General features: G+C 41.7%; 1 protein-coding gene and 1 non-coding gene across 8 annotated transcripts in view; one reads left to right on the plus strand and one right to left on the minus strand.

The window, feature by feature from the left end:
• Positions 1-13957, plus strand: part of DNAAF9 (dynein axonemal assembly factor 9) — a 159713-nt gene that overhangs the window by 20822 nt on the left and 124934 nt on the right. For all 7 annotated transcript variants that reach the window (XM_024238872.3, XM_054542069.2, XM_063720724.1 and 4 more), the window contains exons 2-6: positions 4051-4130; positions 5059-5178; positions 10254-10378; positions 11437-11533; positions 12414-12520. In XM_024238872.3, the coding sequence (XP_024094640.2) occupies positions 4051-4130; positions 5059-5178; positions 10254-10378; positions 11437-11533; positions 12414-12520 (529 nt within the window). The remainder of the gene's footprint in view (positions 1-4050; positions 4131-5058; positions 5179-10253; positions 10379-11436; positions 11534-12413; positions 12521-13957) is intronic.
• Positions 2132-2343, minus strand: LOC112130431 (small nucleolar RNA U3). The gene has a single exon (XR_002912698.2). It is a non-coding gene; the product is annotated as a small nucleolar RNA U3 (small nucleolar RNA).

Raw genomic sequence — 13957 nt, forward strand, 5'->3', positions numbered from 1 at the left:
GAACTCTTCACCAAATCCTAGGTCCAGAATATTTTATTCTGTTTTCTTCCAAAGATTTTATAATTTTACATTTTACATTTAGATCTATGATGCTTTAATTTTTGTATAATGTGTAAGGTTGAGGTTTACGTTTTTGCCTGTAGATAACCAGTTATTCTAGCCCTACTTATTGAAAAGACTATCCATCCAACATTGAATTGTTTTTGTGCCTTTGTTAAAAATTAGTTAGTTGTACTTGTGTGGGTCTGTTTCTGGTTACTCTGTCTGTTCCATTGACTTATGTGTCTGTCCCTTAGCCAGTACCACTCAGTATTGATTACTTTAGCTATGCAGTAAGTCTTGACATTGGGTAGAGTGATTCTTCCCAGTTTTTCTTTTTCAAAACAATTTTAAGCTATTGTAGTTCCTTTGCTTTTCCTTATAAGTTTTATTTGTTTATTTTATTTTTAAGAGATGAGGTCTCACTATATTGCCCAGGCTGGCCTCAAACTCCTGGACTCAAGTGATCCTCCCATCTTAGCCTCCTAGTAGCTGAGACTAAGACCTGTATCACTGTTCCTGGCTTATGTAGATTTTATAATAATCTCTTCTACATCTATAAAAAATATTGGATTTTCATAGGGATGTGTTAAACTTATCACATTGGGGAGAATTGATATCAGTGCTGTGTTGAGGTTCCTAATCCATGAACATGGTATGTCTTTCTATTTATTTAGATCTTCTTTAATTTCTTTAATCAGTGTTTTGTAGTTTTTAGCATGTAAGTGGTATGTATGTTTTATTAGGTTTATAACTAGGTATTTAATTTTTAAGGGATTATAAATGGTATTGTATTTTAAATTTTGGTTTTCTATAAAGTTACAATTGTCCCATCACTTTGGAAGGCCAAGGTGGGAGGATCACTTGAAGCTAGGAATTCAAGACCAGCCTAGGGAGGCAACAAAGTGAGACCCTGTCTCTCCAAATTTTTTTTTCAAAATTAGCTTGTGTGGTGACATGTGTCTGTAGTTCCAGCTACTTGGGAGGCTGAGGTAGGAGGATCACTTGAGCCCATGAGTCCAGGAGTTAGAGACTGCAGTGAGCTATGATCACACCACTGCACTCCAACCTGGACATCAGAGCAAGACCCTGTTTCTAAAAAAAATTACAATTGATTTTTATATGTTGATCTTGTATCTTGAAGCCTTGTTGAACTCACTTATTAGTTCTAGGAATTTTGGTAGAATCCTTAAGATTTCCTACAGAGACCATCATGTCATCTACAAATAGGACATATCTGCAAATAGGAACAGTTTTCTTTCTTTCTTTTCAATCTATGTGTCTTTTACTTCCTTTTATTGCCTTATTCTGTTGGCTAGAACTTCCAGTATTATGTTAAATAGGAATAATGAGAGTAAACATCCTCATCTTCTTCCTGACCTTAGAGGAAAAACATTCAGACTTTGACCATTATGTGTAATTACAAACTTTGCTTGGTGGGTTTTTTAAATGATCTTTATCAAGTTGAGGAAACTATTTCTAGTTTTCTGAGTGGCTTTTTTTCTGTTTTTTTAATTGATGCATAATAGATACACACATTTTCAGGGTACATTCATATAATTTATAAAGATCAAATTAGTGTAGTTGGGATATCCATCAATTCTGAGTGTTTTTATTATGAATGGGTGTTGACTTTTATTAAGTGATTTTTCTGCATCAGTTTTTTGGTTGTGTGATTTTTCTTCTTTAGCCTGTTAATATGAGGGATTAAATTGATGGATTCATGAATAATGAACCAGCCTCGAGTATCTCTATGATAAATTCCACTTGGTCCTAGTGTATAGTTGTTTTACATGTTGCTGAATTTTACTTACTATATTTTGTTAAGGGTGTTTACATTTAATTAAAAAAAAATTTGCCAGGTGTGGTAGTGCACGCCTGTAATCCCAGCTACTCAGGAGGGCTGAGGAGGGAGGATTGCTTGAGCCCAGGAGTTCGAGTCTTTCCTAGGCAACATTAATGAGACCCCATCTCTTTAAAAAAAAAAAAAAAAAAAGGTAGGATGTTTACGTCTATATTCATGATGGATTTTGGTTTGTAGGTTTCTTTCTCTTTTTGATACTTTTTGTTTTTGACTGCTGATTAAAGGGGAAACACTCAGACAGCGTCCTCTACCTCTTACTCTCCCAGAGGAAGAAAACAGTCATCAGTGACGAATGGCAGTTGCAGCAAAGCAACATCAAAAACCAGCTTTATGCTCAGGAGAGACCACTGTGCCTCCTTCTGTGGTTTCTAGTGCTCTACTCATTCAGAGAGACCTCTCTAATAATGAACTACAGAAATGATCCCTGAAAGTATAGTCTTTGGTACTATCTTTGTCTAGTTTTGATATCACATGGAAGACTATGAAACTCTTCATGGAAGATAGTGATGAAGACCACCAAGTCATGGAATTAATGAGTTGGGGTATAGGAACATCAAAAAGAATCCAGCAGAGCAGCCGGGTGTGGTGGCGCATGCCTGTAATCCCAGCAGTTTGAGAGGCTGAGGTGGATGGATCACTTGAGGTCAAGTGCAAGACCAGCCTGGCCAACATGGTGAAACCTTCTTACTAAAAAGTACAAAAATTAGCCAGGCATGGTGGTGTACATCTGTAATCCCAGCTACTTGGGGGGCTGAGGCATGAGAGTCGCTTGAACCCAGGAGGCGGAGGTTACAGTGAGCCAAGATTGTGCCACTGCACTCCAGCCTGGGCGACAGAATGAGAGTCCATTTCAAAAAAAAAAAAAGAATCCAGTGGGGCAAAAGAATTCAGGAATTAGTGAAGAGAAACAGTGTAGTTTGGCTGTAAATACAGTTTTGAGGTGAGTGTAAGGCAGTATGCTGGAGGAGATTCAGTAAGGGATGGGGATGATGCCTGGCTTCATAGGTGGAAGAATTAGTGTAGTTGGTTTGTAGAGGCTCTTAGTTAATGATGTGGTAGGACTGGGATTATATTGACTGTAGAGAAAGTATTAAATATAAGAGTGTTAGGAAGCTGGGCGCGGTGGCTCACACCTGTAAGGCATGAAGCGGGCGGATCACCTGAGGTCAGGAGTTCGAGACCAGCCTGGCCAACATGGCAAAACTCCATCTCTGCTAAAATACAAAAATTAGCCGGGCGTGGTGGCACACACCTGTAATCCCAGCTATTCGGGAGGCTGAGGCGGGAGAATCACTTGAACCTGGGAGGCAGAGGTTGCAGTGAGCCAAGATCACTGCATTTCAGCCTGGGCCACAGAGCCAGACTCCATCTCAAAAAAAAAAAAAAGTGTTAGGGAATGAATAGTAGAGGCAGATCCTGGACCTGGAGATGATGAGGAGACCAGGTGGAAGGATCAGTCTTGAGCAGGAAATCGGGCACCTCTCTCTGGAGCTTCTGGGAAGGAGGGGTTGGGTATGGAGAGAATGGGGTCCTTAGAAGTAATGTGAATGTCTGAGAGTGCCTCACATTTTGCTTGAGCAAAGAGCTATCCCTAGGGCTGAAGGAATAATAGGTCTACACAGAAATGGAAGCAAGTATTCTCTGCTGACACTCCCTATATGGATAGCTGTGAGGATGAATTAGAGCTTTGTTTAGGTTCTCAGGCCAGTTTGGGGGTTTAGTTTGCATTTGTTTTTGAGACAGACTGATGAGGACCACAGGTGGGGTGATCAGTGTGGAAACTCTTATTTGAAAAATCTTCAAAAATGAAAAGTCATTGGAAGTTCTTGGAGTCAGCTGCTGAGTCTTAATCCTTTCCACCATTGACCATGAGAGAGGGACTTTGGCTTCATCCTCTGTTGAGGAGTTTGTAATCAGCAGGTCAGACTTAGTCTTCAGACCGATTCTGCACAATCTCTTCCAGAAAATAAAAGAGAAAGGAACCTTCCCAATCCATTTTATGGTTCTGATACCAGAACCAGACAATCAATTTCCATCCCTAGCAAAGTCATTCCTCTTCCTCATGCCTCCATTGTGGGACACAGGATGCTGCTCTTCTCATGGGGCTGTCCTGGCACTCAGGGGACCATTTTCTGTTCTTGTTGCAGCTGCAGCCGACTTCGGCAGGTTCAGAGCATCCTGACCCAGAGCAGCAAGTCTCGGCCGGATGGGATCCTCTGCATCCTAGGTCAGTGCTTTTAACAAGGTGGTACTCAGGGCTTGGGCAACTTGGCTGTTTTTGTTCACAGGAAGGTATTAGTAATAGTACCAATGTGAAATAAGCTGTGAGTTGGTGTCCTCCTAGTTCTTGTTCCCCCGAAATTTGTTGCTGTTTTAATGAGGTTAAATGAGCCGTCAGTGAGATAGGAAGCCCATTTTTGGAGCTACTTCTGCCTTAACCCCTTCTTTTAGCCTCACATACATAGCTGCCTCCTGCCATGACATGTCCCTCTTGCCCAGAGCCATACTCTGAGACTTCACAGACATCAGGAACTAGGTAATAAATATATACCTAAAGCATTGAGAGCCGATAGTGAAGACAGTATTGTTTAATTTCCTTTTTATTTGTCTCTAATTCAGCCCCTCTAGACTGTAAGCTTCATGAGGGTCATTTGCAGGCATGTTCACCACCATACCCCAGCATCTAGTACAGTGCTAGACCTTGAGCCTCATAATTGTAAAGTGATGGGTGTTTGTGGTTCCACTCACTTGTCCTCTTCTTCACATTATTGGGATCTTTCCAAGCCACCTTAATCTGCCTTTGTTTGATCCCAAGTGTTTTGGTAAAGATCTCTTTGAAAGGTGAAGATTTTTCTGACCCCTATTCTTAAGCTAACTGAAAGCATTCCAAGATGAATCCTTTTCAGAAATTAACAGCCTCCATAATCTGTGCTGTTTGATTATCTCAATTACAAGACGTTGGAATTCAAGTAAAGGTACTTGATGCTGAGACCTGTTTCTTTCACAGAATTGCTTAGCTTGGTTTCTGGCACAAAACTGGTCTGAGCTGCGTCCTTCAGCTTGATCATCAGGGTTTTGCTAAGCAGGGGCAAATTATTGGCTCATTTGCTCCCCATAGTACAGTACAGCTGATCAGAGCCTCCTTTGCCTTGCAGGAATCGATAGCAGGTACAATGAAGGCTGCAGAGAGCTGGCAAATTATCTTCTATTTGGTTTGTACAATCAGAATACCAGTGATTTTGAGAAAACGGGATTTTCTGAAGAAATGCTAGATGGTAAGTATATATTGGTAAACTCTGTGATAGATGAGTAAGAGGTTTATTTATTTGGATCCTTATTTTATGGTCTTCTTATGGAATAAAATTTAAAATAGTCCAAAGCCCCAGTAAATGTTTGCTTTTTAAAGAATGAAAAAACACGGCATTTTTTCTTTGCTGATATGTTTAGCAACAAGTAGTTTACGGAATATATTTACTAATTCAGCTTTAGAGAAACAAGTAAACATCAGTGTTTGGCTTTATCTCTTTTTGGCAAAGTACTGGTTTTCCTCTTAATTGCCCATTGCCTCTACATGCTAACGGTTCAGATTATATGGTGTTGTCCTGTGAAAGCACCTTCAGTTGTGAGTTAAGGATGGGCCTACAGGCAGCTCCTACAAGGAAGATTTCTTGTGGCTTATCAGCTGAGGAACAAAGGCTCTTTGTCCTGCTGTCTTTGGGAATTATTTTCTCTGTGACTTTAATTCATGAAGATGCCTGTGACTACAATGCTGGATTTCTGTTTATATTCCCCTTTCGGTAGCACTGAGACACTCTGCCTGTGTTGATGCTGCTGGGGGCTATTGCCCAGGAGCTATCTCTGATATCACATATTTAGAATCATGTCTTGTATGCCAGATGGGTCAGGAGACACTGGAATAGACAAAATAAAAGTGGACAAGAGACAGACAGCTCTTGTGAGGCAGCTGGGGGAGGCATGAAAATAAACATCTGATGTGAAATAATATTGCTATGTGTCTAGTGCAGTAGTTCCCAACTGGGGGCAGTTTTGTCCTGCAGGGGACATTTGGCAATGTCTGAAGACATTTTTGATTGTCAAAACTGGGTAGGGGATGCCACTAGTATCTAGTGGATAGAGGCCAGAGATGATGCTAAACATCTACAATGCACAGAACAGTCACCTAGAACAAGGAATTCACTGATCTAAACTGTCAGTAGTGCCGAGGTTGAGAAATCCTGGTCTGGTATATATGAAAATTCTTCTCTGGTTAAGTCCTTATTAGTGTTTATTCTTATAGACTGATTAAAGCTTTCCTTTTTATTAGGAAGTGCAAAACGAGTAGACTGAAATTACTCCTTCCATTAAATTTTTTTCCATTCAAATTTGGTTTCAGATTTTGGTTACGAAGTATTTTTTTCCTTACGTTATACAACATCTGCTGGTTTAGAAAAAAGTAATCTTGGCAGCTCATACCAGCCACACATTTCACTGCAGCCGGGGTTGCTGAGGACATTACAGTACTGAAATTAAGGAAATAGTTTAAATTCCTAAAGGTGTGCTTTTTTGCTTATTTTTGGTTTTGTCTTTTCTTTTTGAAACAGAGTCTTGCTCTGTTGCCCAGGCCGGAGTGCAGTGGTGCGATCTTGGCTCACTGCAACCTCCACCTCCCGGGTTCAAGAGATTCCTCTGCCTCAGCCTCCCGAGTAGCCGGGATTACAGGCATGCGCCACCATGCCCAGCTAATTTTTGAATTTTTAGTAGAGACAGGGTTTCACCATGTTGGCCAGGCTGATCTCGAACTCCTGACCTCAGGTGATCCCGCCTTGGCCTCCCAAAGTGCTGAGATTACAGCTGTGAGCCACCACGCCTGGCCTGTTTTTATCTTTTTACCTGGCACAGTGGGTGCTTAGGAAATGAGCATTTTCCTACAAATTAATAAATTTGTTTATACAAGTAGTTGGAGAGCAGAGATCACCAGATTTCTACATTTCGATCTCATATGAGAGAGGGAAAGGCCAACATGAATTTACTTCTAAAAGCAACTTTTATTTAGTTATTTGTTTATTTTGAGACAGAGTCTTGCTCTATCACCCAGGCTGGAGTGCAGTGGTATGATATTGGCTCACTGCAGCCTCTGCCTCCTGGTGGAGTCTCCTGCCTCAGCCTCCCGAGCAGCTGGGATTACAGGCACCCACCACCATGCCTGGCTAATTTTTGTATTTTTAGTAGGAACGGGATTTCACCATGTTGGCCAGGCTGGTCTTGAACTCCGCTTGCCTCGGCCTCACAGTGTTGGGATTATAGGCATGAGCTACCGCACCAGCCTAAAAGCAACTTTTAAATAGTTTACGTATTCGTCCCATTCTCATATGCCTTCCTCTTTTACCTGACTGTAAACTCTGTTAAACTTTGGTTCATAGTGATAACACCAGAGTTCTAAGAGGTTTGGGGAATGCTTACTTAGGTTTAGTAACTAGTATGTTATGTCTCTTACTGGATCCTAATTCTTTGAGGCATGTTACATTTTACTGTAGAGTATAATACACACCAGAAGCCCTCAGTCTCCAGGTAATATCCAATTCTCATTCCTCTGCAGGTGGTCTACAAATGACTCAGGGAAGGGCTCTTGGAGGGAGTGTGTGAGAAAGACCAATATGCTGAGAGATGAGAGGGGCCTCCATCCTACCCTTTGCTACCCTTTGACTCTGGTGCTTACCTATAGAGTCAATAGTGATGAGGCTGCTACATCCTGTGTTCCCTGGAACACCCTGGGCCTTACGGGCATGCGGCTTAGAGTGGCTTAAAAGGCCAGACCTATGGAGTTTTATTTCAGGAGGCCCCTCAGCTGTGTGGTCAGATGTGGTCAGTGTTTATTGGGCTTATAAGATGTTTTTGTCAGGTGTGGTCTGTCACACAGTGTTACCCTTTTGGCATTGTCCTACACCTGCTGCGTCAGGTGTTCTCCGCCCCTATGCGTGTGCCTTTCTCTCCTCTGACAACATCTAGTTCCATCTTGTTAGGAGGCCTAATGGCTCTTGTTTCTGAGGAGCCATAGAATGGGGCCTCTGGTTTTCTTCTGGAAGTGTGACTGCCTTTGTCCTCAGTTGTCAAACTGCTTTAATGTTCTACCCCATCCCATGGCTCTTCCGTTTACCTAGGTTTATTTGCATTCTTGGGATTGCTTTATTTACTTCACCCGTGAGCATTGGTGACTATTCCTTACATCTGTAAGCTGCTGATCTATTTATAGAAGCTCTTTCCACTGGCCTCTACTTCCTTCCTCCCAGTCTTTCCTGCTTACAAAGCTCACCACTGCACACAATAACTCTTCCTAAAGGGACAAGCAGTATCGTTGGGCCTGCAATTGCCTTAGAGCCAGATGAGCCAGCAGCTGAGAGCTTTAGACACTGATATCTGAGGGACAACTAGTCACTGGCCATATTTGGTGCTGTTTCCCTGCCTCAGTGGCCTTAGGCTGTGGGGTTTCCATATGGTATTGACCTCTGCGGTGAAGTACTCAGCCACGTCTAGTCCCATAGATGTGACTGTGTGAACACTATGCCTCAGTAGATGGAGGCTGTGCTTTGACTCGTTCTGCAGCTGCGTTGCCAGACCAAGAGGGCCATGGTAGGGGAGTATTGTTTGCGGACTAGGAAATTCTTGCTGTCAACATTTGAAAGTTCTAAAGTCACTTTGAAGCTGTAAACCAAAAATAAAATTCTAAGCCCTCCAACCAATTGAATGGACCTCCTTGTTGGCCAAGGACATTCCAAAGTATACTTGAAAAACGAGTTCAAGCCAGGATAGGAAGTGGAGGTTGGCAGTGCGTCATTATGTCCTCTTCCTTTTGGAATTCAGGCATAACTGACCAACATTAATATTAAAACAGAGATCTTGGCCAGGTGCAGTGGCTCACACCTGTAATCCTAGCACTTCAAGGCCAAGGTGACTGGATCACTTGAGCTCAGGATCACTTGAGTTCGAGACCAGCCTGGGCAACATGGCAAAACCCTGTCTCTACAAAAAAATAAATAAAAATTAGCCAGGCATGGTGGCGCTCACCTGTAGCCCCAGCTTCTTGTGGGGCTGAGGCAGGAGGATTGTTTGAGCCTGGGAGACAGAGGTTGCAGTGAACCTATATCATGCCACTGCACTCCAGCCTGGGTGACGGAGTGAAACCCTGTCAAAAAAAAGAAAACAGATCTTAAGACCAACCAAATTGCTATTGTATAGCAGTAAGATACATCACATAACAGATAGCAGACCCTGAAAGAAATCTAAGTATTTTATCCCAAAATAAATTCCTTTGACATATTTTTAAATGGTGCTGCAAAGCTGTCTCTTGTCAGAGAAATCTACATTCTGTAGAGAATCCCTTTCCCTTTCCAGGTCTTTTCCTGATCCAGGGGAGATCAACTAAGAATCTGGTACCTTTTTAAGTCTGATGAACATTTACCTTCTATTGTTTCTGAAGCCTGCTACCTGGAGGCTTCACCTGCATAATAAGAACCTTGGTCTCCACAACCCCTTATCTTAGCCCAGACATTCTGTTGATTCCAGGTCTGTATTTATTTTTATTTTTTGAGACGGAGTCTCACTCTGTCGCCCAGTCTGGAGTGCAGTGGCACAATCTCGGCTCACTGCAACCTCTGCCTCCCAGGTTCAAATGACTCTCCTGCCTCAGCCTCCTGAGTAGCTGGGATTACAGGTGCGCGCCACCACGCCCGGCTAATTTTTGTGGTTTTTTTTTTTAGTAGAGACGGGGTTTCACCATGTTGGTCAGGCTGGTCTCAAACTCCTGACCTCGTGATCCACCCGCCTCAGCCTCCCAAAGTGCTGGGATTACAGGCGTGAGCCACCGTGCCCAGCCCTGATTCCAGATCTTTAGATAATAAAACTTAACTCTTTCAACCAATTGCCAATCAGAAAATCTTTGAATCCACCTATGACGTGAAAGGACCGTTTCACTCCCGACCCCGACTTTCTGGACCAAACCAAATGTACACTTTACACGTGTTGGTTGATGTCTGCTGGTAACTTCTGTTTCCCTAAAAAGTCTAAAATCAAGCTGTTATCCAGCCATTTTGGGTACATGTTCTCAGGACCTCCTGAGGGTATGTCACAGGCATGTCCTTAAACTTGGCAAAATAAACTTCAAAATTGATTGAGACTTGTCTCAGATACTTTTTGGTTTATAAGGCACAGTGCTTAATTAAATAATTTTCAGTTTAGGGTTTTGTTACATTGTCTCTGAAGTAGTTTCAATGGTTTTACTAATTATGTGGGCAGAAAATATCTAAAGGAAATGCGTTTGTGACAGTCTTGTGTTTTGATTTTGTTTTTCTTACAGATGTAATTATATTGATTAAATCGGATAGCATCCATCTGTACTGTAATCCTGTAAACTTTCGCTATCTCTTACCTTATGTGGCACATTGGAGAAATCTGCATTTCCACTGCATGACCGAAAATGAGGTAAGAAGAAAAGAGAAGACGGGCACCTAGAGACACTCTAAGAATACTCTTTAAGGAAAGTGTTGATTTGAAATAGGATCAGCAATCAAATTTCAGAGTGTGATTATGTAAAAAACGTTATCTGTTTGAAGTGGAGAATTTCATATTTGGTTTTGAGGCTACCTTATAGATAAATTGTATGCCTGTGGAGACAAAATGAGGCTATTCAAATTGGGACCTAGTGGAAAGTTTATGAACTTACTTCTTGCCTGCTTCTTCATCACCATCCTGAACCCCATCTCTTAGGGGATTAGTGCCTAGGGATTGCCCTGGGATTTTTTTTTTTTTTTTTTTTTTTGGGATGGAGTCTCACTCTGTCACCCAGGCTGGAGTGCAGTGGCACAATCTTGGCTCACTGCAACCTCCACCTCCCAGGTTCAAGCGATTCTCCTGTCTCAGCCTCCTGAGTAGCTGGGACAACAGGCACCTGGCTAATTTTTGTATTTTTAGTAGAGACGGAGTTTTGTTATGTTGGTCAGACTAGTCTCAAACTCCTGACCTTAGGTGATCCGCCCACCTCAGCCTCCCAAAGTTCTGGGATTACAGGCGTGAGCCACCATGCCTGGCTCCCTGGAAGAATTTTTTAAGCTTTCTGACATTCCTGTGTTTGAATGTCTTGGTATCTGTTTTTCTTTCCCTTTGGTCCCTTTTCAAGGGTTTGACTGGAAATCAAGTTGGGATTTGAGATTTAGGATTTCATGAAAGTTGTGACCTGATACTGGTCAAGAACACTTTCTCCCATATGAGTATTTGGCAGAATTTTTTGGGGGAAAAGTGTTATCTCTTGCATTTAGGTTTCCTGATCCATTTCAGTGGACTTTTGGGTATAATATGAAATAAGGGCATAACAAGTCTTTCTGACTAGCAGATGAAAAAGGTTGGCTTTGGAAACACCTCTTTGGGTGCAGTCCTCTGTAAATGTCATTTGGGACAACTCTGATTGATAAAATGCAGAGAAACTGTGGGAATTTGTGTGATATCTCATCAGAGCTTATTTTTCTTTTGATTTCTCTCTTTAGTATGAAGATGAGGAAGCCGCAGAAGAATTTAAAATTGCCAGCTTTGTGGACATGGTTCGAGACTGTAGTAGAATTGGCATTCCTTACAGCTCCCAAGGTGAGTATCTGACAACAAGCCTTCTAGAATCTTGCTTAGGTGGTGTGTGAATTGAATGTCACTACTTTTCCTCTCATTGGGGGCATTCAGCTGAGAAACCAAACCCCTTCGTCTATTTTTACCAAAGACATCAAGCAGAATTAAGTATGGGGACTTTTCTGTGCAAGCTTGTATTAATTACTGTGAAGTTTCTGCAGCAACACAGCAGGCTGCCTAAAATCAGGTAGAAGAACTGATACAGAATTTAGCACAATTGACATGGCTGTATCACTTACTATACAAAGAGTATAGTATAGATGTCGGGGCATCTTGGTAATAAGAAAGAGGGATTTGGATAACTTCTAAAAAAGATATGCTGACGTGTTTTTAAATGGTGTGTAAAATACAGGGAAAAACTATGAAGTTTAACAGTGCTTGTATTGCAACAACAAAAAGAAAAAACCTTGCACATTGAAGCTATTGTTACAAGAAAGGAACATTTTTGATTTAGTAGTTTTCCCTTGAGGAAGTTGATTGGCTATGTTTCTTAAGGGAAAGGAGCCAAGTTTGTGTCTGTTAATAATTATTCCCACTGAATGATGCAAGTCAGATATAATAGACTACTCTTATTTTTTACTTAATTTACTCAGGAAACTGGAATGTTACAATATACTGTAGAGAAATCTGAATGTAACTAGTTTATGGTTTGAATATTCCTTGGCTTTCATTTTGTATTTCTAGTTTCAATATCTAACCATTTTATCTGTTTGAATTTTATTTTGCTAGGTGAGGCCCTGGTGACCATGTGAGAAATGATACCTGTCTAACCATGTTAGATCAGGTTTAGACTGTTATATTCAGGATGGTATCTGATATATGTTGTTGTATTTGATTCTTCTAGGTCACTTGCAGATATTTGATATGTTTGTGGTGGAGAAATGGCCAATTGTACAGGCCTTTGCACTTGAGGGCATTGGAGGGGATGGATTTTTTACCATGAAATATGAGGTATGTATGAAAAGCAGTATGCCTAGTTTTTGTCTGCCACTGGGCTGTTTTTATGAAGAACCCATGTGAGTGTGCATTATTATAACACCAAAAAGCTGGCAGTTACCTCCCAAGGGCATGGAGCAAGTTAGAAGACTTGAAATGGAAAATAGTTGCTGCTAACGGCTAGTCCCAGACTGAGGTCCTGTGTCCTTTCTTCTTGGAGTTCTTCTCTGTCCTTCCTCTCCCTTACCCCATTCTCAGCTAACTGTTCTTCCTGTCTACTCCTGTAGCACCCTAGATTGACTTCTCCTACAGCTTTTATGATCCTGTTATTACACATTTGTCACACTCACCCACTTGCCCACCAACCCACCCACCCTGGTCTTTGTACTGGAAGCTCCTTAAGTACAAAAACATAACTTTGTTGTTGTTTGTACCTCAGAAATTTATATAATTTGAGAACTAAAGAGCAATGAAAGGGACAGTGCAGAATTTGGATAAGTACAATGTACTAGAGGAATGGAAAGATTAGCTTTTTTGGTAAGAGCAGTGTCTTTTATTTCAGCATTCCTTGCATCTAGAAAATGACCAGTAAATATTTCTTAAGTGAGTCTGGGACAGGGGGTGGTCCAGAGTACAGATTAAGGAAAATGGCCTGATAGGTTAGCAGCATGACCACGAGTATCCATGTGCCTCCATGGGATCCCCACTGAAATGACCTGCCCAGTATGGGAAACCAGGGACGGGGAACATTGTCATGCTAGAAATGGGGACATCCTGTTAGGGAGAGAGTAAGTGGGTCCCTTAGAAGCAAGGCACAGAGCTAATTTCTACCCCTCTGAGAAGTACTGGCATCCCTAGCAGATGACTGGAGGCTTGCCTGGGAGAACTATCACATCCTCTGAAATGGAGCAGTATGGGCTGTGGGGCTGAAGGGAAGCATACCACTTGGACTCCACTTTTCCTTTTCCAGAATCACAGTATTCTCACGTTGACTACAAGTAGCAGAACATCCACAAAGCTGTGGAAGCTTCCCCTACTGGGAATTAATGCTGTCTAATTAGAAGAGTAGGGGCTTGAAGGGAGGCAGGCCATAGGGGTTAGAGAAGAAACTTAACATTTTTATAATATTAATAATGGTAATATTTACTTTTAATTAATTGTATGAACTAGGTCTGAGTGCCTACTATACGCCAGGTACTTTTCTAAGCACTTTATGTGAATTGACTGATTTCATTCTTATAGTAACCTTCTGAGGTAGGTATAGTAACCCTCTGAGGTACATCCCCATTTAAGAGCAATTAAATGAATTTCCCAGTTTCACAGAGCTAGTGAGAGGCGGAGCTGGGGCCAGGTCCAGATGGTCTGGTTTCAGAGCCTGTGCTCCTAACCACTGGGCTGCAGCTAGAATCATATTGGAGGAAGTGCACTGGGAGGCCACATAGTTGACATAAC

This window comes from Pongo abelii, chromosome 21, assembly GCF_028885655.2.
Source record: "Pongo abelii isolate AG06213 chromosome 21, NHGRI_mPonAbe1-v2.0_pri, whole genome shotgun sequence".
Lineage (NCBI taxonomy): Eukaryota > Metazoa > Chordata > Mammalia > Primates > Hominidae > Pongo > Pongo abelii.